General features: G+C 41.7%; 1 protein-coding gene across 1 annotated transcript in view; it reads right to left on the bottom strand.

Annotated features, from left to right (window-relative positions):
* The window catches only part of WWC2 (WW and C2 domain containing 2), a 105,572-nt gene that overhangs the window by 36,370 nt on the left and 46,217 nt on the right, over positions 1-22,985 (bottom strand). Inside the window, exons 7-11 of the mRNA XM_025207589.1 lie at positions 22,898-22,985; positions 21,898-21,971; positions 16,529-16,771; positions 6,985-7,074; positions 4,411-5,027 (exon numbers count right to left, since the gene is read on the bottom strand). The exon at positions 22,898-22,985 is cut by the window's right edge and continues 50 nt beyond it. Coding sequence (XP_025063374.1) covers positions 4,411-5,027; positions 6,985-7,074; positions 16,529-16,771; positions 21,898-21,971; positions 22,898-22,985 — 1,112 coding nt within the window. The remainder of the gene's footprint in view (positions 1-4,410; positions 5,028-6,984; positions 7,075-16,528; positions 16,772-21,897; positions 21,972-22,897) is intronic.

The following is a 22,985-nucleotide window of genomic DNA, read 5'->3' as shown; positions in this document are numbered from 1 at the left end:
CTTTCCCTTCCTCCTTTCTCCCCACCCCATCATGCAAGGGGTGAAGTGATGACATGATTTATTGATTACCCCCAGGAATTACCACAGTTGCCTGAAATTGACTTTGACAATGACAGAGACTGACTGTGGAAGACCTTCATGGTTATTCCAACTTGGTTGCTCCCAGCAGGGACCTATACAGGAGAGTAAATACGTATTATGCTTCACGCCTCCCCAGAAGAGCCTACAAGGGACAGGTACAAAGAGAGGCAACTGAGCAGAATGCTTGCAGAAAGGTTTTGTATTATTATAAGCAGCACCATTAGTGCTGCATATAGTGAACTTTGTGTGAGACAGCTCTTTGTAAGACCCTGTTTACAGATGCTTACAACTTTGTCAAGCTTTAACCTTCCAGGCTGAAGTCTTCCATGCAGGGCACATCTGCCTCAGGCTGAATTTTTTTGGAAAACAGATCAATTAAACCTGAGAGCCATTCCCAAGAATGAAGTCAGAGGGGGGCGGGAGGGGCGGTGAGTTAGGAAGGTTGTTTTGCCCATGATAAAATAAATCTTCGCAACTACTTTATCAAGGAAGTTCAATGCCCACATGCTTTGGAAGGGAGACTTGAATTTCATCCCAGCCACAGATGTCATTCTGCTACTAAAGACATGCCTTACGCTGCCTCATGATTTAACCAAATTCTAAGCCTACCAAAAAAGGATGGCACGTTAAGTGCTCAGTGGACTGGAATCAGGCAGCTAAATCCATACATGATTCTGTCTGCACTAAATGTGTTTCATCTCCTGAAAGCAGATCAGAATGTATACAGTACCTCCCAGAACTGAACACAGCTTTCCCTGTATTTGCTTCTGCAGGGGTCCTCCAGGCAACAGCCTCATTCACTTCTGAGCACTGTCCATCTTGGGCATAGAATGACACAAGGGTCTTATAGAACAAAGGTATGTCAATATGTGATCAAACATGGTATCTTAAAACATATACTCAGGGGAACTGAATTAATTTACTCTGACCTGTCCACATAATTGAGTGTCTGACTTTGCAATCTTAAAATTCTTTTAATGCTGCTTTTTTAGCATTGTGTATTATAGATCAGACATGACACATCAATATATGCAAATTTTAGTATGAAGAACAATTCACTGTAGATTTTTTTATTGTAAATGTGTTTAGAATTAATGATCCAGTGACATTATCAAGAATGACAGTCACACCAAAAAAGCTATGAATTTCAGATATTTTCTTTTCATCCATATCATCCTTTCCCAAATATTTAAAATTTATTTATTCAAATCAGCAAAATAAACTCCCTGGATTTCTCACAGACATATTTCAAACTGTTTCTTCATTTCCCCTGTCCACTTGGATTTTGTGAGCTGCCAGCCTATTGAAATTACTGTAAACTTATTTGTTTTTTAAATTGGTTGGATCTCATCTTGCAATTAAGGATATGAATTTGATTACATTTTTCTATCTTAATTGTGATTCTATGAACCTTCTAAAGCAAAGGAAGTTAAATCATGTCGACAAAGAAGAGGATAATGGCAGTAAAAGCTATATTTTTGCATTATTCAGGCCACCTGATCTTTAGTCACTCTGTGGTATTCTGTGCATAACTGACCTAAATGTACTGTATATAATCTATATTCCTCTTCTGGCGCCTCATTCCTTTGAATTTGCAAGTATAGGAATTCTGGGCATTTTGAAACCATTACGGTATACCTGGCAATACACTTGTGTGTTCAATAGATGCTTTTAGTAGTATCCTTTTAAAAGAAAACTTGTCATTTATTACAATTTTTGTTTTTCTCCAGGTACTTTTTAATTACTGGTAAATTATATAAATACCTGCCTGGCTTCATGGCCCTAATTTTCAAACTCAGGCAATTAAATTGAGCACCACATTCTGCATTTGGCCTACCATGTTTGGCTTGGGGTACTCAAACCTTTATGTCAAGGAGAAAATACTGGTGTAGAACTGAAATGCTGAAATGAAAACCATGCTGCACTTAGAAGTCAGTTCACTGCGCTGGTTACACGTTCTTTTAAAAAAATGAAAAAAAGAATTATTAAACTTACATAAAAATGTACACCCTTGGTTTGATTCATAGTAACAGTGCATTGGGTGTCTATCCCAAGAAAGCATGCTGCAGGCAGCTAAAGCGAATAACACACAAATGGAGTCTGGGAAGAAGTAATATTTTACAGGTGATGCAAAAAGGCAATTGAAGGTCTTGTGATTAAGGACCGGTACTCATGAGAATCTGGGTTATATTCCTTACTAGCCATAGAGTCAGTGTGTGACCTCAGGCAGGTCACTGGGGGCTTGATTTTTAGTAGTGCTGGCTGAGCATTAGTCTCCCAAACAGCTGCAATTGCAGGTACTCAGCACTCTTAGAACTCCAGCTCTTTCATTTCCATGCCTGAGTTCTTCATCAGCGTAATGAAGACCGCACCGAACAGCATAAATACATTAATGTTGTCATCATACTTAAACGCTTGACAAAGCTCACCATAAGCCAATAAGAAAATGTGCAGAGACAACATAACATACATTCACCTCAACAACTGCAACAAAACTAGCGGCAGGTTTCTTGTCTCCCTGCCACATCTTGCCATGTTACAACTCCTGCTTAGGAGGATATGAGACATTTCCATAACAGAAGATTTAAAAATACATATTCTAAGAAAAGTTGTCAACAAACAAAGTTCTCTCTCCAAGTGCAATCAGGTGATGTATATGAATGCTGCTGCTTTGAATAACCTAAATGAGATTATCAACAATCAGTGCAAAGACAGATTTTTATTTTTATGAAAGGCTTTGCATACCAAGCTGACCTTAATCCACCACATGTTGGTACTATCAATAGAACCTCTTCTACACTGTTCAGCTGATTCCAAAATGGGCAAGGCAGTAACCAAGGTGACAGACTACAATCTCTATTGGGCCTCTGGCTTACTAACAGTCATATGGTTTGACAAGCAAAGCGGCACCAGAGAGGAATTTACTTTACCACTGCTACCCAATTAATTGCTTCCACCCACCCCTTGCAGCCCCTGCAGGACATGTGTAAAAGAAAACCAAGCGATTCATAGATTGCAGGGCTGGAAGGGACCTCGGAAGATCATCGGGTCCAGCCCCCTGCACCAAGCTTTAGGAGGCTTTAGGAGAGAAGCTTTAGGAGGCTTTAGGAGGGCAGTTAGGAAACTGGCAGATGCTCTACTGTTCCTCAAAATTTCTGATTTTAACTCCACAGTTGTTGAGAACTGAAGCATTCACACACAAGTCATTTAAAGTTGACTATGTAATCTTCCCCTCACTTCTTTGCAATGCCTAGAGCCCCAGCTTTTTTCCAAAGAAATCAGGTTTTGGGAGTTTCTTAATGCTAGAAAGTATTTAATGTGGGATTCCTTCATTACTCACACTTTCATCTTTATCAAAGTCAGCCTGCTATAGTCTTTTTGGGATAGGGGTTATTATTTAAGCAGATTTGGCTCCAGACCTCAGTTAGCCACAGAGGTAAAAAAGTGTGAGGCAGATTTCAAAGTACCAGCTTTTTGAAAAAATGATAAACATTAATACTACAAAAGAAGATGGCATGCAGGACAGGAATAAAAGTGGGAACCAAAGCTGGAGAGCAAGTTAACATTTTGGCCAGAAGATGGCACAACAATACTGTGCATGAAAAAAACACACCCCCTCCAGTCTTCAATAAAGTATCTCCACCACAAAACTTAAACAGGCAGAGTTCTTCATACAGAACTGAAATGGAACATAAGAATATTACTATGGGATTCCCTGAACAGCCTATACAGCGGTAACTGAATCCCAACTGTTAATTAGCTCAGCAGTGCAAATGCATGCTAACTGCCTCTTTCTTTTTTTACTATTTTCCTCCTCAGGCAAATTTTTAAAAGAAAGCATATCTTTCTAGGCCTAAAAACTACAAGACATCCTCACTTCTCATGTTGAAATATGATTAGAGGATTGGCGAACAAATCCTTCCACAATATGCTCATGAGTGCATGTGTCAGCATAGCTTGCGCCCAGATATTTTTAGCGTGTCATTGAGCCGTTTTTTTAACGAATAAAATGGATTATATCTTCACTTAAAATAAGCTTCTATAGTTGACTTCAACAGAAGAGCTAAGCTAGTACTGAGAAAATTTTGAAAATCCCATGTTAAATACCAACAAAATACATTGTAAAATAAACAGCAAAGACAAGTTTGTAAAGGGTCAGTGAATCAATTTCAGTGGAAGTTGAGAGCTCCATGCTTTGCAGGATAAAACCCTAAATTAGTATCTGCTTCTTATATGCAAGTGTTGATGTATCTCACCCAAATTCTGATTGTATTAGAAGCAATCCTACATTTAACAATCATGTAAGTTTCACATTACAACCATATTTACCTGTATTTCTTTCATGCAAAGGAGACAGAGGCTGTCCAACACTGAGTTCTTTATCATCTGTAAGAGCTTGCGATGTTGCTCTAGCTTCGGAATCCAGCAACATTTGGTTCTCACAGAGACTAATGTCTGCAAAGTCACCAGGCAATTCACAATCTTCAAAGTCTGCGCTGAGGTGGTGCAGAGGAGAATCTTGTGCAGACACTGAAAATGCACCTTCCAAAACCAAGGGAGAACCCGGAGGGGACAAGGAGGAAAGGGAGGATCTGGAAGAGAGTGATGTCACAGATTTGGGAGGCTCAGTCAATTTTGGTGCATGGCCCGCTGCTGAAGATCCAGAAGAGTTACTGTAACCCAATCTTCCATGGGAATTCACTACCTCATTTTCATGAATAGTAGTGATAGGCCCAGAAGGAATGTAGCCACCTTTTTCTTGCAATATGAAGTCAAGTTTATACTGATAGTCCAAATCTGTTATTTGATCACCTTGGCTGTAATAGAGATCCATGGAGCTGAGGGAGTTTAGTGACCCCCTGCTGGATGTGTTCAAAGAGCCCCGGCTGGATGCCAGGGATCCCAGACTGCTCCCTGAAGACACTGATAATGTACTAGCTGAAAGGCTGCAAAGAAAGCACAAAAAACTCTATGTAACTAAACTACTAAAGACTTAACCATCATTACTTAGCCATAAAAACAGATGTGATGAATTGGGACCTGTTCTGAAATAGTTTATGAATACTATATGTAGTCCTGGTTGTCAAGGTATTTTCTGCATTACTATATAGCTTTGGCTCAGTAGGAGTCTGTCTGGAAAAGAAAGGGTCAAAACAGTCAGGTCTCAACATTTAGAAGTTGTTATAGCTCAAAACCAGAACTATCAGCACTGATGATTTTACCACTATTGACAGCCAACCTGCAAAACTATCAGGTTGATATTTTGACCCGGTCAAAAAATCCTGACGAAAAATAGAATTCTGGGAAGATTAAAAAAAGACGCTCTGGACAGAAGATATTTTTTGCAGAAAGCAGATGCAGATACAAGATACTGCCTGGGCCTCAGAAGAACTTCAGTCTGCCTAGGTCACCAACATAAGGAGGTAAAGGCTTTAAGTAGAGCAAGAGATGCACATAGCTTTTAAAAGCTTTTTCTCAGAAAGCTTTATTCCTAGCTCTAAGAAAGTGGTGATCAACCTCCATCTGCAAGGCCATGTCATCCAGCCCATGGATCTCCACATACGTCTGGAAATTTGGCAGCAGGAACAGCGGTGGCAGTGTTAACTGCCACTCTCCTGCTGCCAAATTTCTAAGCCTAAGGGGTGCCCTGTGGGCTGGATAATGCAATCCTGCATGCTAGATCACATTGGCACATGGTGGGGCCAGCATGCAGGGCCCAATCCATGGCTAGATCTGGTGCACAGGGGTTGGGCTGTATAAGAGAGATCGGGCCAGCACATGCATCCGGGCTGGTACACTGAATCTCACCCGTAGACTGACCCCATGCTGGATCAGGCACATGGACTGACCCTGCTCACAGGGTCAGCCCACACCAGTAATGTGGTCCAGGGCTGGAAGGTTAAGCACGACAGCTGTAAGATAACATTTTTGTTTTAAAAAAGCTATCTGATTATTGAATATTTATGTCATTGGCCACAGCCCCTTGAAACACACTTCAAGCGTTAGACAGACTTGTCAGATAAAGCATGGTGAATATGACAGGTACTGTAACCCAGGATCTCACCAATGACTCGGAGAAAGTTAAGACTACCCTGGGACAGGTAAAACGACAAAGCTTGACACCTGAGGGGATGCACCCAGCAAGACCACTAGAGACAAAGGTGTGACATGAGGTATTTAAATCTTAAGTCTCATCAAGGCAAGGAAGATATTCATTGTCTTGATGGGAATTAAACATGTACAGTGACCAGCACGCTGTCATCATGATAAAGTGAATAATAATAGATTATAATGAAGTCAGACTTTTAAAACAATAAGCAACAGGGCAGACTGTTACTGAGGTTAAATTGCATTGGAACAAACATTCTGAAAAAAAATATTTTAGTAACGATTGTGAAAAAATACAATCATAACAACCTTTACATTCCCATTGATGCAGCTGTGTATGTATGTAACGAATCCCTCTAGTTAGCATGGAGAATTGAAGTTATAATTCATGCAGTCAAGCTTCTGGATAAACTCAGACTTAAAAACAAAGGGTATTTTTCTCATTAGGAAAGAGGCCATTTTGGAGACATCTCATGTATTAAAGGCTGTTCTGAACATTTTTTAATCTAAACAGAAAGATGCCCTTCCCCCCCACTTTGCTTAATTACAAAACCTGCTTAAAAACATCTATCCTTTTGCACTTTACTCTAGCTGGATAGTTTCAGTTGATTTGCACAGTCAGAATGCTTGAAGCCATTGCACTTGCATTTTCTTGGCACAAATATCAAATGAATTTGTTTCAGCTTCCAGCTAGCCGAAAATCTAAGAATGAAGTTCAAATGTATTTAGGTCTGCTGGACCGCAACTGAAAATAGATCTTTACTTTTAAACATAATCAACAAAATTCAGCCTCACCTTTTAAGTTGTGAATGCAAGTAAGTGGTTAATTTTGTAGTTTCCTCAAGTTTTTGTACCAGTTCTTTTCTTCTTTCTTCTAATTTCAATCTGTTAAAGAGAACTATATTTAAACATATAAACAACATTACAAAATTTATGAGAGATTAAGTGAATATGAAAGAATATTTTATACATTACAGGTTGCTCTAGATGAGCCCCCAAAGCTGACCCAAAAAACCTTTTAATTATTATAGCTGCTTATGTTAGTCAATAATGTCAGATGTCTCTCCTCCATTTTTTTTGCTATATTGTAATTTTTCAATGTTTTCTGCAGTTTTTACACATAAACTTCTCTTGCCATTCTCACCTCAGGCAATGCTAATCACCTACTAACATTTTGTGTTGCTTTTTAAAGATGGATTCTCATCAAGGAGGTACAATATTTGTAATTTCCAGCAGTGACAAAGAAAAGGGTAGGGAAGAACAAAAGAAACACACAAGCACACACACAATCTTTTGCGTCTCTTAGTGAGGTTGTACACTCTGCTGAAAAAGGATTTTTCTTCAAGTAAGAGTTGGTTCTACTTCTGATTTATCTCTAGAAATTCAATATATTATGTATTTCAGTCCTTAGAAATGAATCTGATTAATTTGATTCCATACTAGATGTTAGTTTACTGAACACTAACATGAATTTTGAATCAACTCTATAGACAAATCTCAAAAAGATTTCAGACATAAACCATTAGAAACTAATACACATTGACAGTGCAAACTATCATGGGAACTGACAAAAATGGATCAAAAACAGTTTTTCTATCTCCCAAATGTTTCCAAGATTTAAAAAATGTTTTGAATTTATATTAAGATCAACCCAACCATCTTCCAAATTTTTCATGAAGAATGCAAGACCTTGGGCCAGGGGTGGGCAAAAGATGGCCAATGAGGCCATTCTATCCAGCCTGCGGGGTCCCTAAAAAATTGAGAAAATTAATATTTATCTGCCCTTGGTTCCTGTCAAAAATGACAGGAACCAAGGGAAGCAGGACCCAGGGGAAGCCCAGCGGACTCCCACAACAGCAGGGCTCCCCCGGCCCTGCCCCACCCAGACAGAAGCCGCAACAGGGACTTCTGGCCTGAGACTGCATGGCTGCCCCGCGCTGGAACCCCAGGTAAGGGGGAAGGTGGGGAGGACCCCAGGCAGGAGAGGACCCTGGGGGGGCGGGAACCCGCCCCTTCCTCGCCCGGTGGCCAGTGCCCCGTGCTGCAGCTGCTTGCAGCCTGCATGGGGCTGCCTGTGCCTACTCCGGACAGCCCTGCTGGGCTCTGAGCGGCTGCAGCAGGGAGTGCCGGTCACTGGGTGGGGAAGGGGCTGCTTTTCCCCACCCCCACACTCAGCTTTTCCCCAGGCTCCTTTCCTGCTTCTTTCTGGTGCAGAGGAAAGGGGCCCCTTGCCTGCCCCATGGCCGGCGCTCCCTGCTGCAGCTGCTTGCAGCCCATGCAGAGCTGTCTGGAGGAGGCACAGGCAGCCCCAGGCAGGCTGCGAGAGGCTGCAGTATGGGGCATTGGCCACAGGGTGGGGAAGGGGCTGCTTTTTCCCCCTCCATGCTCAGCACCAATTTGTAACCCGCCCCCGCTGCCAGCATGGGCTCCGTGCTGGCTTCGGGCTCACCCATCAGGGTTGCACGTGGCAACAGCAGCTGTGGCCCCCCCCACTTACTGTGCTGGGCAGTGTTTGCCACTGCTGCCTCTGGGTTGCCCAGAGCGCAAGCTCTGGGGTGGGTTACAAGCTGGTGCTGAGTGCAGGGAAAAGCGGCCCCTCGCTCTTCCCATGACTGGCGCCCCACACTAGCCACTTGCAGCCCGTGTGGGGCTGCCTGTGCCTGCTCCAGGCAGCCCCACATCAGCTGTGAGCACCTGCAGCAGGGAGCGCTGGCCATGGGGCAGGCGAGGGGCCGTTTTTCCCTGTGCACAGCACCAGCTTCTTCCCTGCTGGCAAGCAGGGGGTTGGGGCTGTGCGCTGCCTCCTGCCTGTGCTGCAGGGCTGGGGGGCATTGGGAGCAAGTCGGCGGGGGGCCAGCGGGAGCATGGGGCCTGCACTGGTGTCCTGGGGCCAGTGCCGGCAGGGCCCAGAGCAGGGCGACAGGAGCATGGGGTTCCGCCCAGCAGGGGCTCTATGAGCCAAGTCAGCTCCCCAATCTCCCTGCTGCTGCAGCCCAGTCTCACAGACCCCTGCCAGCCTGTGCCCCGCTTTGGGCCCCACCAGTGCTGGCCCTGGGACATTGGTCCCAAGACTTGGGACCAATGTCCCAATGATGGCGACCGGGGGGCGGGGCACCTGTCAAGAGGCGGGGCTACCCATGCAGCTCTCAACAGCCTGCCAAAACTAGGTAAGTGGCCCTCCACCCGAAATAATTGCCCACCCCTGCCTTGGGCCCACTGAAGCATAGCCAACGGCCTCATATTAATGCACTCATCCTCAGTTGCAACAGGAGGAGTAAGGTTGCCAGCCTAAACATTTTTTTTTTTTTTACTGACAATCTGCAAACTGTTTACTGACAGTAAAAGTTTTTGTTTTTATTGTCAGTTAAAAAAAAAAAAAAAAAGAAAGAAACCTGGTGTGGCAACCCGGCATGTCAATCCTGTGTGACTTCAGAAATATTTTTACATCCTGCTGCTCCAACCACAGGGGTGTCCTACTACCCCACACCGATGCACCCAATGGATGCTTTGCACCATGCTGCCCCCCAGCCATACCCTTATCAGCCTTGCTCCGTCCGCACCTTCCCAACATGGACCCCCACCTACTACCTCTCCCTCCCCTTCCAGCCACACAGCTCCATCCCTGTCCTGCCTGGCTCAGCAATGGCCAGGACACTCAGTAGCTGAACTTGCTAGGGAAGAATGGTAGAAGGAGCTATGAATGCTCCAATGGACCAGAAAGCCCTGAAAAGGCTTCGCTGCAGGGCTCTGAGTAGTGCTTCCACTTCAACACCAGGTGGCACTATTCTGCTCCCTCTGTCTAACATGAAATGACCTCAGTGTTTCTGTTTTTTAGGCAGCTTATTTTTACGGACTTCAAGAACATGCATTTTTTGCAGTTTTTTTGTAGCCCATCTGTTAAAAAAAAAAAGAAAAAGTAATGGACAGTTGGGCATCCCTGAATATCACTCTCCCATACCCTTGGTAAGTGCCCAAACCATCAGGTTCGAGGGCCATCTGGGACGATTACCTTTAAATCTCCTGTCTGAGCTATTCTATTTCATGTAAATGAATACTTGCTATAGCAGGAACATGGCTATTAGCCATTTTGGGCAAGCTAAGCCTCTATCTCCCTCTTGCTGGTTTAACCCAAAATTCCATCTTTGCCAGAAGTGGTGTTCAGATTCCTGCAGAGTTTGGGGTTTGAGAAGTCAACACTTTCTAATGAAAAACTAGAAAATACCCAACCAGCCCTTGCACTGATTAAATTCAACATCATGTAAATTAGAAAACCAGAGATTTGGGAAATTCTGTAAGACATGTAATATTTATATTTTAGGTGTTTCCAATAAGTGGATATCAGCCACTACTTAATGTTTCATATTTGATCAATTCATTTATTGATGTTATTTCTTCTACTTCAAAACTTTGATTTTGTTGATCTTTTTGAAGTCTTCTTTTAATACTCCTAGAAAAGAGTTTATAGTCTCAAAAACAACCACTGTTTGAGCAATGATGATAAACAAATCCTCAAGTCCAATGTGGAGACACACATGGAATATTCTTTTAAATGACAAAGTATAGAATCCTGGCTTTAATTACACTAGTGGAAATTTTGCCACTGACATCAGTGGGAATCAGTATTTTACCCAAAGTCTTTCCTGAGGCAAATAAAATAACTTGATTGAGATAAAAAAGACTTTCTTTGTTTTAAGACCAGACTTTAGACCTTAGGGTTTCTGTATGCTATATTTCATATTAAATATATAATGCAGAAAGACAACAAGAAATTTTTGTTTTAGAGCTGTCTTTCTGTCCAAGGATTTCTGGTAACTCTAATTACTTAACGCTTGATAGTCAAGTTGAAGCAGAAGAAAAGCAAACAGCATTAGATGACTTGATCCTAACTAAAAGACTGGTATCTGTAGATATTTGGATAATATACATTTTCTTATTCTTAAAGTGCAAGTGTTAAGTAATTATGTGCATGTTTGAAACACTTGGCAAGTCATTCATTTTTTAATTTTATCATCTGTGGGTTAGCTGCATTAGTTTTAATTTCTGCAAATGTACAGATAGTTGAAATCATTGTGATAAGACTTAAAATATTAATAAGAAAAATATTTTGACCTAGAATCTTGGCTGGTGTGAACTAGTACAGTTCTAAGGAAGTTAGAAGAAATTATACCAGTTTAGAGCAGCCAAGGCCATAACCTCTAGTGAGAGGGTACAGTGACCAAAATGTTCAGTGTATTTTAAAGGAATTAAACTCTGAATCATCAGAAGAGCCTCTAAAAAATTAGAGAACTTGTCTTTAACCAGAATACTAATGGCAATTAAGTGCTTCAATCCCAGCAAAATCAATGGAGGTTAGTTACCTAAAACCTTTAAAAGCCTGATCCTTAGAGTTTCCTACAACACTGAAGAGATGAGAACATACATACTAAAGTCCTGTCAGTCATTCTTCAAGATGAAAGGATTCTTCCTTCATGCAAAAAAAAATGCTCTACTTGAATTAGTGATGCATCAAAATGCACCATGCACCTTCTTCTTTCAACATGATCCACTATTTTGTTCATGGATATGGTTATTTATGACAGATAAAATAAGGGAACCATTTGGGAACTAACAGCAAAAAAACCAGAGGTAAATTTCCTGCTTATTCATTAAATCATAGCTTCCTTAAAGACCAAAAGGTCTGTGATTACTCACAGTGTTTTGTCTGAGGTCAAAAAAATAAAGGAAACTAGTATAGATGGAAAGCAGGGGAGAAGAGGCAGCAGGTGGCCCTCTCAACAAAGCTGCAATTAGGGAAAACGGAGTGCTATTTCTGTGTGACCACGTGGGAGTCTCCTCACAGAAATCACATCTGTGATTGTCTTTAACCTCTGATAAATTATGATCCCACTTTTGTAAATTGGCACTCAGTACAATTTCACCTGCCCACTCAAAAATATCCCTAAGCTTCACAGAGATACATATGAGTATGCTACAAATCTGTTTTCCCCCCTTTCCCCTATTATTCATGTCACACACTGATAGGATCTGCTGCTTTCTAAGGTGTTGCTTCATTGCAGCAGTCAGTGAAAACATTCATTTGAACCAGACAAGCTTAAGGTATTCACTGAACATTATAAAATAAGATGTTGATGCAGCAACAGTGGCAGCGTAGCAGGATCAAATAGGTATTGTGGACTGGCATTTCTCACAAACATTGTAGGCAGCATCTTTTCGCCTTCAGGAAATAACATTCTGAGGATCCATCTAAGACATTAATTAAAAAATAAAAACTAGCATACTTCAGGAATTGTTTCACCATTGTTGCAAAATTTAAAGGACCTGTGTCAGCAGGAGTCACAGAAAAAGATAGGATTTGTGTAAAATGACCTTATATACTTTGGAGCCAGGGGATTTAGTTATATTATCATAAATGTTACAGGCAAGATTCATTACAATGTTCAAGCAAGCATAAACCACCCTAATCTTCATGTACCACCTGCTGGTCAATTGGCAGATTAGGATACTAGAACTTCTGGCATTTTCAGAAAAGCAAGAGTATTCTGCCTTTCTAATTGGAAAGACAGGTTGCTCTAGAAGCAAATGTAAGTGGAAGAGTTTGAAGAGATGCATCTTCCTCTGAATGAGACAGAATACTTGGTAACCAGCTGCTCCAAAGAAAGCAGGAGTCATACACGGGGGAGTTCAGAGGGGGTGCACTAGTGCGGTCATACCCCCTTTTAGACCACACTGTGGGAGCAGCAGCCGGGGACTTTCTTTAAGTTCCCAAATCAGGTATGAATTCCATTCCCCTCCCTTCCCCTCCATGCTCAACAGCAAGTCTCCTCACTCTCATCCCCCCTCACCCACCTGCCACTGCCTCTGCTATCTCTGGCTGACTCAGGGGAGCTCCAGAGCCACTCCTGCCCTGCTCCAACCAGGCTGCATGGGGACCAGGCACAGCTGGGAACAGCAACAGTGGTGTTAGTAAGCAGGTCCCTTCTCCCTGCCTGAACCCCAGGTGTTTCCTGACAGCCCAGGAGCAGACTCAGGGAAGCGAAACCTGCCTGTCACCACAGCCATTGCCACCGTCCCCAACTAAGTCCAGCTCCCTGCAGAGCCTGGATAGAGCTGGGCAGGAGCATTTCTGGAACTTCCCTCTTGCCATCAGGTCTGCCAGGGGCAGTAGACGAGGGAATGGAAAATGGGATGGAAAGGGACATGCCACTGAGCACAGGGGGGTGGGGGTGCCAGAGGGGGAGGGTGGGATTTTTACCTGATTTGGAGATTTAAAAAAAGGCCCTGGATGCTACTCCTGAAATATGGTCTGCCTGCTTCCAGTGGGGTGAGAGGAAAGCTGGAAGCCCCAGTCACTGCTCTTGCACTCTCTTTTACAAAATCATGGATCTGCCCATAGTAGGGGTGCAATTATAGAGATTTTGGGGGCTGATACTGATAGCCGATTTCTAAGGACACATATCAGCTGATACCAATCTGATTTCTGATACAGGTGTGTGCAGCTGGTAAGTCTGTTGTGGTGAAAGGGGAGGGGGAGGGTAGGTCAATGTTCCCTACAGTGAGAGGGGGAGTGGTGCTGGGGCAGGTGTGGGGTGGGCAGGCGTGGGACAGAACCGCGGGGCAGGTGGGCATGGGATGGAGCCATGGCTCATCCGGGGCGTGTGGCTCCTGCTGCTGCTCCTGTCACTTGTCCAGGAGGGCACAGGGGGGGCATGTGCCCTTGGATCTGTGCAGGGTGAGGCAGGGCAGGCTGCAGCTGTGGGCTGGGGCCAGGGGCCATGCTGTGGGGCTGCAGCCACTCCAAATTTCGCCGTAGCCCCCTCCCAGCAATGCTGCCACCCACCCTGAGTGCAAGCCCCTGGCCCCAGCCCACAGCTGCAACCCACCTTGTGCAGATCTGGGGGCACCCTCCCCTCCGTGCCCTCCTGAACGAATAGCAGAAGCAGCTGTGGGAGGAACCAAATGAGCAGGAGAGCCACTGAATGAGCCACGTGCAGCAGCGGGATTCCCCAGCCCCCACACGACCTGCAGCTCCATCCTGCACCTGCCCCAGCTGGCCAGCGCCTAACTCCAGCCTCAACCCCGCTCTCTCCCTCACCACCAGGGGGCGGGGGGGGCGGTGTTGATTTGCACCCCCCTCCTATGCCCCTTCCCTCCCCCATCCCTTTCCACCACAACAGACTTACCAGCTGCACACAGCTCTCCACACTGCCGGGCTGTGCTCCTCGCTGCCTGAGTGCTGCACTGCAGCTGCACACACGCACACGCATGGGCATTTATCGGCCAAATTATCAGCCACTTCAGGCCGATTTCTGATATAGTCAATTTTCTTTATATTGGTGTACCTCTAGCCCATAGTCTTGGAAAATGTTGCTGTTAAATATCTTCTTGACAACAGTATAAAACTAGCTTGTTACACTCTTGCTATATTCACGTGAATAAAGAATCTGCATCATACCTAAATACATACACAGACAGTGTTAAACAAATATTCAGACCCTAAAAAATCAAGTGCTAAATCAGAACACAGAAACAACAATTCATTTCTTACTTACATTAAGCCTAATTATCACATCCTTGGACTTAAAGTTTCAAATTTCATTATAAATGTGATTTTATGGTGATCTGTTATTCTCTATTCTTTGATTAACGGATGCTAAAAGGCACCATATATCCATGGTAATTCTGACATTACTAACACAGCTAGCTATTTTCTTCCTTGAAAATTTAATTTAATTAAAACACAGCTCTACGTCCACAAGACATTTCCCATCTTTGGACCCATGATTCAAGAATTATTCTTGAGAAAGTATCAAAACAAATACACCATATGCGCTTGCTTCCTTCTGGTGTAATCCCACTCTACTCTGTTCTATCCAATTAGCCCTGTTTCCCTCTGGCAACCTCCTCCAAAAATCTCCCTACAGCCTGTCCACAAACCCAGCACCGTTTCTTGCCAAGGGCAGATTTCTGAATGCAGCACAAACAGTACATCTACATGTATCCAAAGCACTGCCAGAGATTCTCCCTGCTTGAACAGATACAGAAAAGCGATCTGGGGGCCACCATTCTGTGGATGCTCTTAAGCTCTCTTTCTCTTCACTGCTGCATTTTCAGGTTTGGCAAGCTCAAATGGTAGACATCACTGGCAGCACTGAGGACACTATATATACTGCACTCAGACAGCCTTTGCCTGCTCCCTCCACTGCTGGTTGCAAAAATCTGTCTTAAATTATTAGTAATTATGGGGTAGGGCTTAGCCTCCAGTTATACTAGGGTGGGGTAAGTTCCCTTCCCAAGGTGGTTTTAATATTTCAAGCCCTCAAATGAAAACATCTTATTGAAGCAAACAAAGAAAAAGTTATGAGACTACTGAAAATATTTCTTCCTAAGGGCTCAGATAATTGCCCACTTGCTTCTCTGGATAGTTTAAAGAAAATTCAATTTAACAGGCTGCAATAAGATGATATTAAACTTTGCTTAATGCACACTTTGCAAATATGCAGTTTACCAGAATTTGCATATAGAAGTGGGAAGTGTCCCTGCTACTCACCAGTGATTTAGGGCTCCCACTGCAACCAACAGAAGTTTTGCCATTCACTTTAATGGGAGCAGGATCACAGTCCTGACTTCATTATTTCTATCAAGTCTAATACACTATATTTCCTACTGCATATACTAGTATATTTGTGTGTAAGCTGCAGTATATTTATTGTGCTAGAAATGATTGTAAATAAATTTAACTTCAAAACAATTGTAAATGTAATGTTTTGTGAAGCAGTTTCCATTAATTTTCTCAAGCTCATTAGCCGGCAAACTTCCAGTGCATTGCAGCGGGCATCTTAGTTACTAGTGTGAATCAGGGAGACTGCAGCAATTATTCTCTTCTTCTGGGCTAAAAGCAATAATCTTTTGCATTTTTTGTGTAATGAAACCCACAGTGAAGGGTTTCAGATGTTGCAACCATCAAGATAAATCAGAGTTCAAATAACCGGAGTTCAAATACTTTACAGCTATTATCGGCAAGCAGTGAATGATGTTGCCCTCCTGACAGTCGGTGGACATTCCTTAGTTATTTAACATCTGTCACAGGCATTTTCATGCTGGTAACAAATGCAGAGCAACTGATATTGCAGAGCACATACAGGGTATATGTGCTCTGTCACAGGACAGAAGGCTCCTTTGTGTTACTGCCCAGTAGACTAATAATAAATTTAATTAAGATCTACACAGAACAGTTACTGAAGAAAAAAGGCCCATCAAAGCATAGTTCAGACTCTGCAATGAGTACAAAGGTTAAACTGCAGAAAGGAGTGCTTACCATAAGCAAAAGATGAAAACTTACCTCTCAGCAAGTGCTTGACTGGGTGTACTTTTTACAGACAGCAGCTCTTCTTCCAGCCTCTTTCTTTCCGCTTCCAGGTGCTCTAATTCATCTTGAGTGCGTTTCCGTGGGGTGACGAACTGGAGTTCCTTTAAGAGCTCTTCCTTTTCATTAATCAGCATCAGCTTTTCCTTTTCAATATCCAGTGCCCCAGGCCAGGCTTCACTCTCTAACTTAGACAGCTCAATCTTTAAGTTTGCCATGCTAAAATAAAATACAAAAGGTGTATGAGCCCAGCATAAGTGAATAGCTCCAAAGAATTTGGAATGTAAAAAGGAGGAGAATATTTGGACCTGTCAAGACAGGTGAGCTGTGTATAGAATTTGCATGAAAACTGGAAGTTATGTTTAAATTAATTTTGTTTCCTAAGAACACAGGGCCTGTTATCCTGAATCAGACCAGTGAGCCATTTAGTCTGGTATCCTGTCTCTCTCAGAGATGCTTCAGAAAAAGGTACAAGAAACCTCACTTCGTCCCCATTTGGAGAGGTTTCTTCCAAATCCCAGGTGATTAATGCCTAGCTTATGCCCTTAAGCACAATTAATTATGCACCTTCTATAGATTTGCCTTTTGTTCATATATAGATGCACACTAAAAGCAACAGTGTTATGCACTGAAAGTGTTTTTGCTGCTGTCCAAAAACTGACTTGCAATTCAATTAACCACCTGAATGTTTGAATAAAGTGATGATCAGTCTGGTGACACTATGGAAGCACCTGGCTTTGCTCCTGAATAGACAATAGAGCCAAGAGAGTCATCCAGTTACCCTAACCTGCTGGAGACTAGCTGCACAGCGGAAAGAGCACACTTGGCCTCTGTGAGAGAATGAGCATGACAGCTGGGCACAAATCCTAGTGGCAAGCATACAAATGTCAATCTGAAAGGAGGAAGCATACCTCAATAAGCCAGGTGCAAATGGAAGGTACTAAGACCATGCCCAGCAGAAGTGAAAGGAGATCGCTAATTTACAATAGCAATGCTTGCCAAAGATGCTACAGGGAAAGGTTGGAAGATGCAAACATTCTATTTATCTACAGAACAGATATATTATTATTTAGAGACCATGTAAATGCCCTACATTATCTTGCCCTTGTGACATGAACCCGACTAGGAAGAACTAAATCTAGCCATTCACTCTCCATAACCATTCTGTCCTTGACCTTTCTGCTGAGACAGGCAAATCAGTAGCTTGGGTTTTGTGATATGAACATCTAGTCTACTGGGAACTACACAAACCAAAAAATCCACATCACAAGGGCCACATAACTACTGGATGGAAATTTAGTCATTTTCAGTCGCTACCAACCTAAGCTGGATTTGAAGTGGCCTTTGAGTTCATAAAAGGCTCTATACAACCCATCCCATAACAATCCCCTGAGCCATTCACAGTACCTCTCCTCTTTTAGACTGGGAGAAGGACAGAGAAAAGGAAAGGTCAAAAGTGAAACACGTTCCAAAATAACTCAGGCAAGAGCCAGTGATCTAATACTTTTAAGGTTTTTGTCATTGTTAAATATGTATGGGTCAGACACACACAGCTGGTGTAAGTCAATGTGACTTCAATGTCAATGACTCTAGCCAGTGGTTCTGGCCCGAGCAATATCTCACAGGCACACAGGGCACAGCTGATAGTCACAATCTTTCTGCAATCATAATAGATTCAATATCAGCTGGTCATTTAGCTTCAACCTCAAAAACTATAAACAACTGCCTCAATGTACTGGAAAATTAATAGTCAAAATGCTAAATAAGCATGATATTATTAGCTTCATTAATCACAGAAGACAAAGGCTGGAAGGAGAAAAGAGGTTCTCAGAAAGCTATCCGCCCCATTACTTAATTTAGAAGTTGGAGGGGAAAAACTCGGTTGAATCACAAAGAAACCCCAGAGATTGCTTCCCCTTCCAAATATCTATAAAACCAGCAACTTTAAAAAGACTGCAAATACTCAGTAGTGTGGTACTTTACATGTCATTGTGTACATGCAACCTACTTGGTAAATAATATTTAAGCTTCAAGATGACAATCACCAAATAGTCAGAGGGGGAAAAATAAATTGTTTAAACCCTTTTTGCAGCTGTCCATATATCATTTATATTGAACACTCTTTTGAAAAGAAGGTAAAGGAGGAACGGCTTGGAGAAGAACCAACTGGATGGCTTCAAATTAATAATGGCATGCAGACTTTCATCTCCAAGTCATTGGTTCAAATCTAGCTAACTTTGTATGCCACTGCAAGTGTATGCCACTGTCTGCTGTTGCTTTCTCAGATGGAGACAGCTATCTGTCATCATAAACTGACATCCTTGTTTGCAGTCTCAGAGGTGAATAGGACTAAACAGACAAGAAAACTGAATTAGTCTCACTCTTTGAGGCAATCTCCGCATAACAGGAACAAGACACATTGATGAGGTTCATCATACTGTAGCATTCTCACTGTGCTCTACCTCTTCTCTTCGCATAAAGATTTCAGCTCCTACGAGCACTGCCATTCAAGTACTTTTTAAAAATGTCTATCTGCTTTGGTTGAGGCCAATAAAGCTGATTTTTAGAAGTAACATTTGAGCCTGCCCCAAGAATTTGCTGCTTTTGCTGTTAAAGACTACATCCCACCTATTTGAGAGATTTTCTAGGTTAAGTGATATTAAAGGATCAAAAACATTACTTTTTTCATGAAATAAATTAAAAGACTGAAATATTTTTTCAGACACTTTCTAAACTAGGAAATCCATTTAAAAGGGGTTTTTGTTGTTGTTTTTTTAATTCCCCTTGGTTCTTTTAATACATGAAAAGTTAAATTCACACATTTGCCACTTCAGAAAAGAGGGTCATGCTTATTACTTTATAATGATTATTATTATGTCAACAGGGACTGACATGGGAGATACTGTGATATAATTACACACTGAGGTTTATGGGCAAAGTGGTACCTTTTGTTCATTATTTCAAGACATGAAAATGTTATTAAAGCCATTCTCAAGGCAATGATGAAAACAGTATGTTCCATCCCTTTAAAAAAAGTCTTTATGTGCATCTGGCAGGGAAGTCTCATACTCTCTATTAGAGCTGAAAAGAATACAAGGTATTGGTTTAATCCCAGACAAAACTCCATTAAGATACAGGTCAAACAGAGAGATCAGTTTAATTAAAACAACTTTATTAAAAGGTTAAGTTAAGGTTTCAGAAACAACATTACCTCCAGCCCAAATTCCAGCTCATCATCCATGCATGACACAGGGAAAGGAAGAGTATTATATATTCTCTAGAATGTGCTCCACAGAGATATGGGACTAGCACAACCATTTCCCCTTCAGCCCTATTTTATTCTTGATCAAAGTTAATGGGCATTTTTACATGTGTTCCTGATGTGGTGCCAGGCGCTTTTAATTAGCGAGCTGCACTAATTAAAAGCGTTCGTATGTCATGTGTACCAGTGGTGCAGCACGTCCCCATGCTGAGAAAATGGCAGCAGGGCACACTGAACTAAGGCACATTGAATGTTTTTTATTTCGAAGTGCACCGCTGCCATTTTCTCAGTGCGGAGATGCACTGTGCCGCTGATACTTGTGACGTGTGAGGCTGCCAGAGCGAGTCAATTTACGTGCTCCAGCAGACTCAACTGACATATTGGATTTCCAGAGTGTTGGAGCAGGCTCCCTGCATGTGTGTAAGTGCACACAGTGATAAAGCAGAATTGTACTGCTACAGGATCATGCAGATGTAAGTCACAGCATGGAGTGCTCTGGAGCAGGAGCTCCATCTACACTTTCAACATAAGGTACATTTCTCCGTACTTTTAGTCAATAGTTCCGGCCTCTGTACATAGAGATAAGACATAACATGATGGAAACATCATAACATCCTGACATCAATACATGCTTGAAATGGAGGCTAGTCTGTGGTTTTATCAATGGCTACTACGGAAAAGTGAGCTACTTCTCCATCTAAAATACTACATGGCATCTGACATAATTCACTTTATAAACCACAAGCAAAAACATGTAAAATAGATACTAAAGAAAAAACAATAGTCCTGGTTCTCTTTGCTGACTGCATTGAAAACAGTAAAATAAAGTTCTGTAGTCCATACTGAAACCATAAACGATATACAGTTGTTTGCCAGCAAGACTAATAGCTGCTACTTTATGGGCAGTGGCTGGATACTGATTTAGTCACAATAAAAAGTTGTTTGCTAATTTTTTACCTTTGAATTTTTTTTAACATAAAAAACATTGTGTTTGTACATCTAGTCTTGAAATACCTCTCTTCCCAAATTACAATAACAGTGTTCATATCTGACTGACTTGTACTTACAATGCCAAAAGTATCTTTGCTACTTTTTTTGTCAGGGAATCTCTGTGTTTCATGAAGTAAAAATGTTGATCTGGGATATCATTCTTGTGCACCTCTGATTACAGACACAAAATAGCTAAAATTGTAAATTATGTTTCTCATAAAAGCCTGACTGACACACCCAATTGGTTGAAAAGTAACAAATTATAATAGCAAAGAATTCCTGGTGCACTAATTACAGGGGATTTATACACATAAATAGATAAAATCTATCATTAATGCTATGAGGGAAAAATGTTCTTTTGGTACTCAGAAAAATCATGCACAATGTACAATTCAGCACACTCTCCCCTGTGATATCTGTTCACTGGTGGTGTGGCAGCCTTTATTAAAAAGGCATTATTTTTATGAGGGGCCACTGGAGCATTTTATTTGAAAGGCTTTCCACATTTATCAGTTCTGACTGTTTTGATTCCTTTTCCTCTGGGGCAAATCATTAAAAAAGCCTCACCCAAAGTGAAAGACAATTATTGAAATTATCCAAGCCCCCAAGGAGGAATTAGTTGAGCCAATCAAAATCTGCATTGGAACTCACCCTAGTAGAGGCAGCTCCGTAAAACTACAGAGCCACCTGTGGTCCAGTAAACTAAGTCCATGATTCTGCAGAAGGATTTACATTGAAAAAAAAGACCTGCAAGCATCTGGGATGGGAGCTTAACACATCAGTTTACTCCTTTCCCTTAATCCTCTGAACTGCATTCATAGCATTTCATTTCTGCCAATGTCTGTATTTGATTTATAAACATGAACAACTAAATTCATAATAAGAATAAATCAGCACACAAGAATCCTACAGATTTAAGAACAAGGGAACATTGCCTTGAAAAGAATGTATTGACTACAACTCATCCACAGATGGGTCCACTAGATGTCATTGCAAACGCAAGATTCGTTAGAGGGCTGTAGAACACATTACTTGCTGAAGCATGTTCCAACTCACAAGCTATATAATTTAACAAAGCAACTAACCCTATTACCTTCTTTTTGCCTCTTCATACTGAAGACTTAGTCTGACCTTTTCAGCTAAATTCGATCTACCCCTCACTCCAATCTGCTGAAAAAAATATCAATCTTATTATATGGTATAAAACGTCATTTTAAAACACATTCACAACACAAAGCAAATGCATGTACTAGAGAAATTACTTACTTAAAACAGAAACATGTAGTTGCAATATGGTTGCCAACTGTTCTTCAATAAGTTCTAGTTAATAAACCACTTAAATTCATGAAGCACAGTGATTTTTTTATTATATTGTTTGTTTTTATTCATTTTCCACTTCAAAACTGCTGCTAGGACCACATGTAGACCAGGGTGTAAGCAAGTGTCATTCCACTAAAGTCCCACTATGAACTGGATGAATTCCATCAAGTTCTGATTTCTTACCTTAACTCCATAATTTTGGAAGAAGCCTGTGCAATTGAAAGCAGGACTTCAGTAAAAATTCACCTTCTAACATCAAATACGAAGATAGTTCCCAGTCTAGAAATCTTACATAATCTCTTTCTTGTATTTACAGTACAAACTTCAAAGAAAATGTAATGAAAGACAGTGAGGCCAATTCCATCAACTGGAATTAGGAAAATTCAGAAAGTTCTGAAATCCTGTTTTTGAAAATCAGCTTTAAACTTAATCTTTATATAACTATTGCCACAATCTATGTTTAAATGCAAGAGACTGCACAAATAAATCCAAGAAATACGATCCATTTATAACATCTGTGCCCTTATTACACAAGAATTGCTTAGTAAAATCAGATTACATTTGCAATGAGGCCACTAATAATAAAAATATCACATGCATCTTAACTTGAAAATCAGGGGGAAAGTAAGGTAGCTGAGATTGGGACAGATCATTTATTAACCCCACTGCATGCCTGGAATGACAGCAACAGCCATTGGATTTAAATCCCACAACAGCAGCATTCTTCCATTACTTTCCTCTTTCTACCTTTACCATAATGAAAAAAAACTTACCTCACCAGAAATGTCTGTCTGAGACCCTGCATCCAGCGTCTGTCTAGAGAGAGACAATTGAGAGCTTACAGAGCTAGACCTCAAATCT

The sequence above is a fragment of the Alligator sinensis genome, unplaced genomic scaffold (genome assembly GCF_000455745.1).
Source record: "Alligator sinensis unplaced genomic scaffold, ASM45574v1 scaffold354_1, whole genome shotgun sequence".
In the NCBI taxonomy this organism is placed as follows: Eukaryota; Metazoa; Chordata; order Crocodylia; family Alligatoridae; genus Alligator; species Alligator sinensis.
Note: the sequence above shows the minus strand (reverse complement) of the source record. Positions and strands in the feature narration are given on the sequence as shown.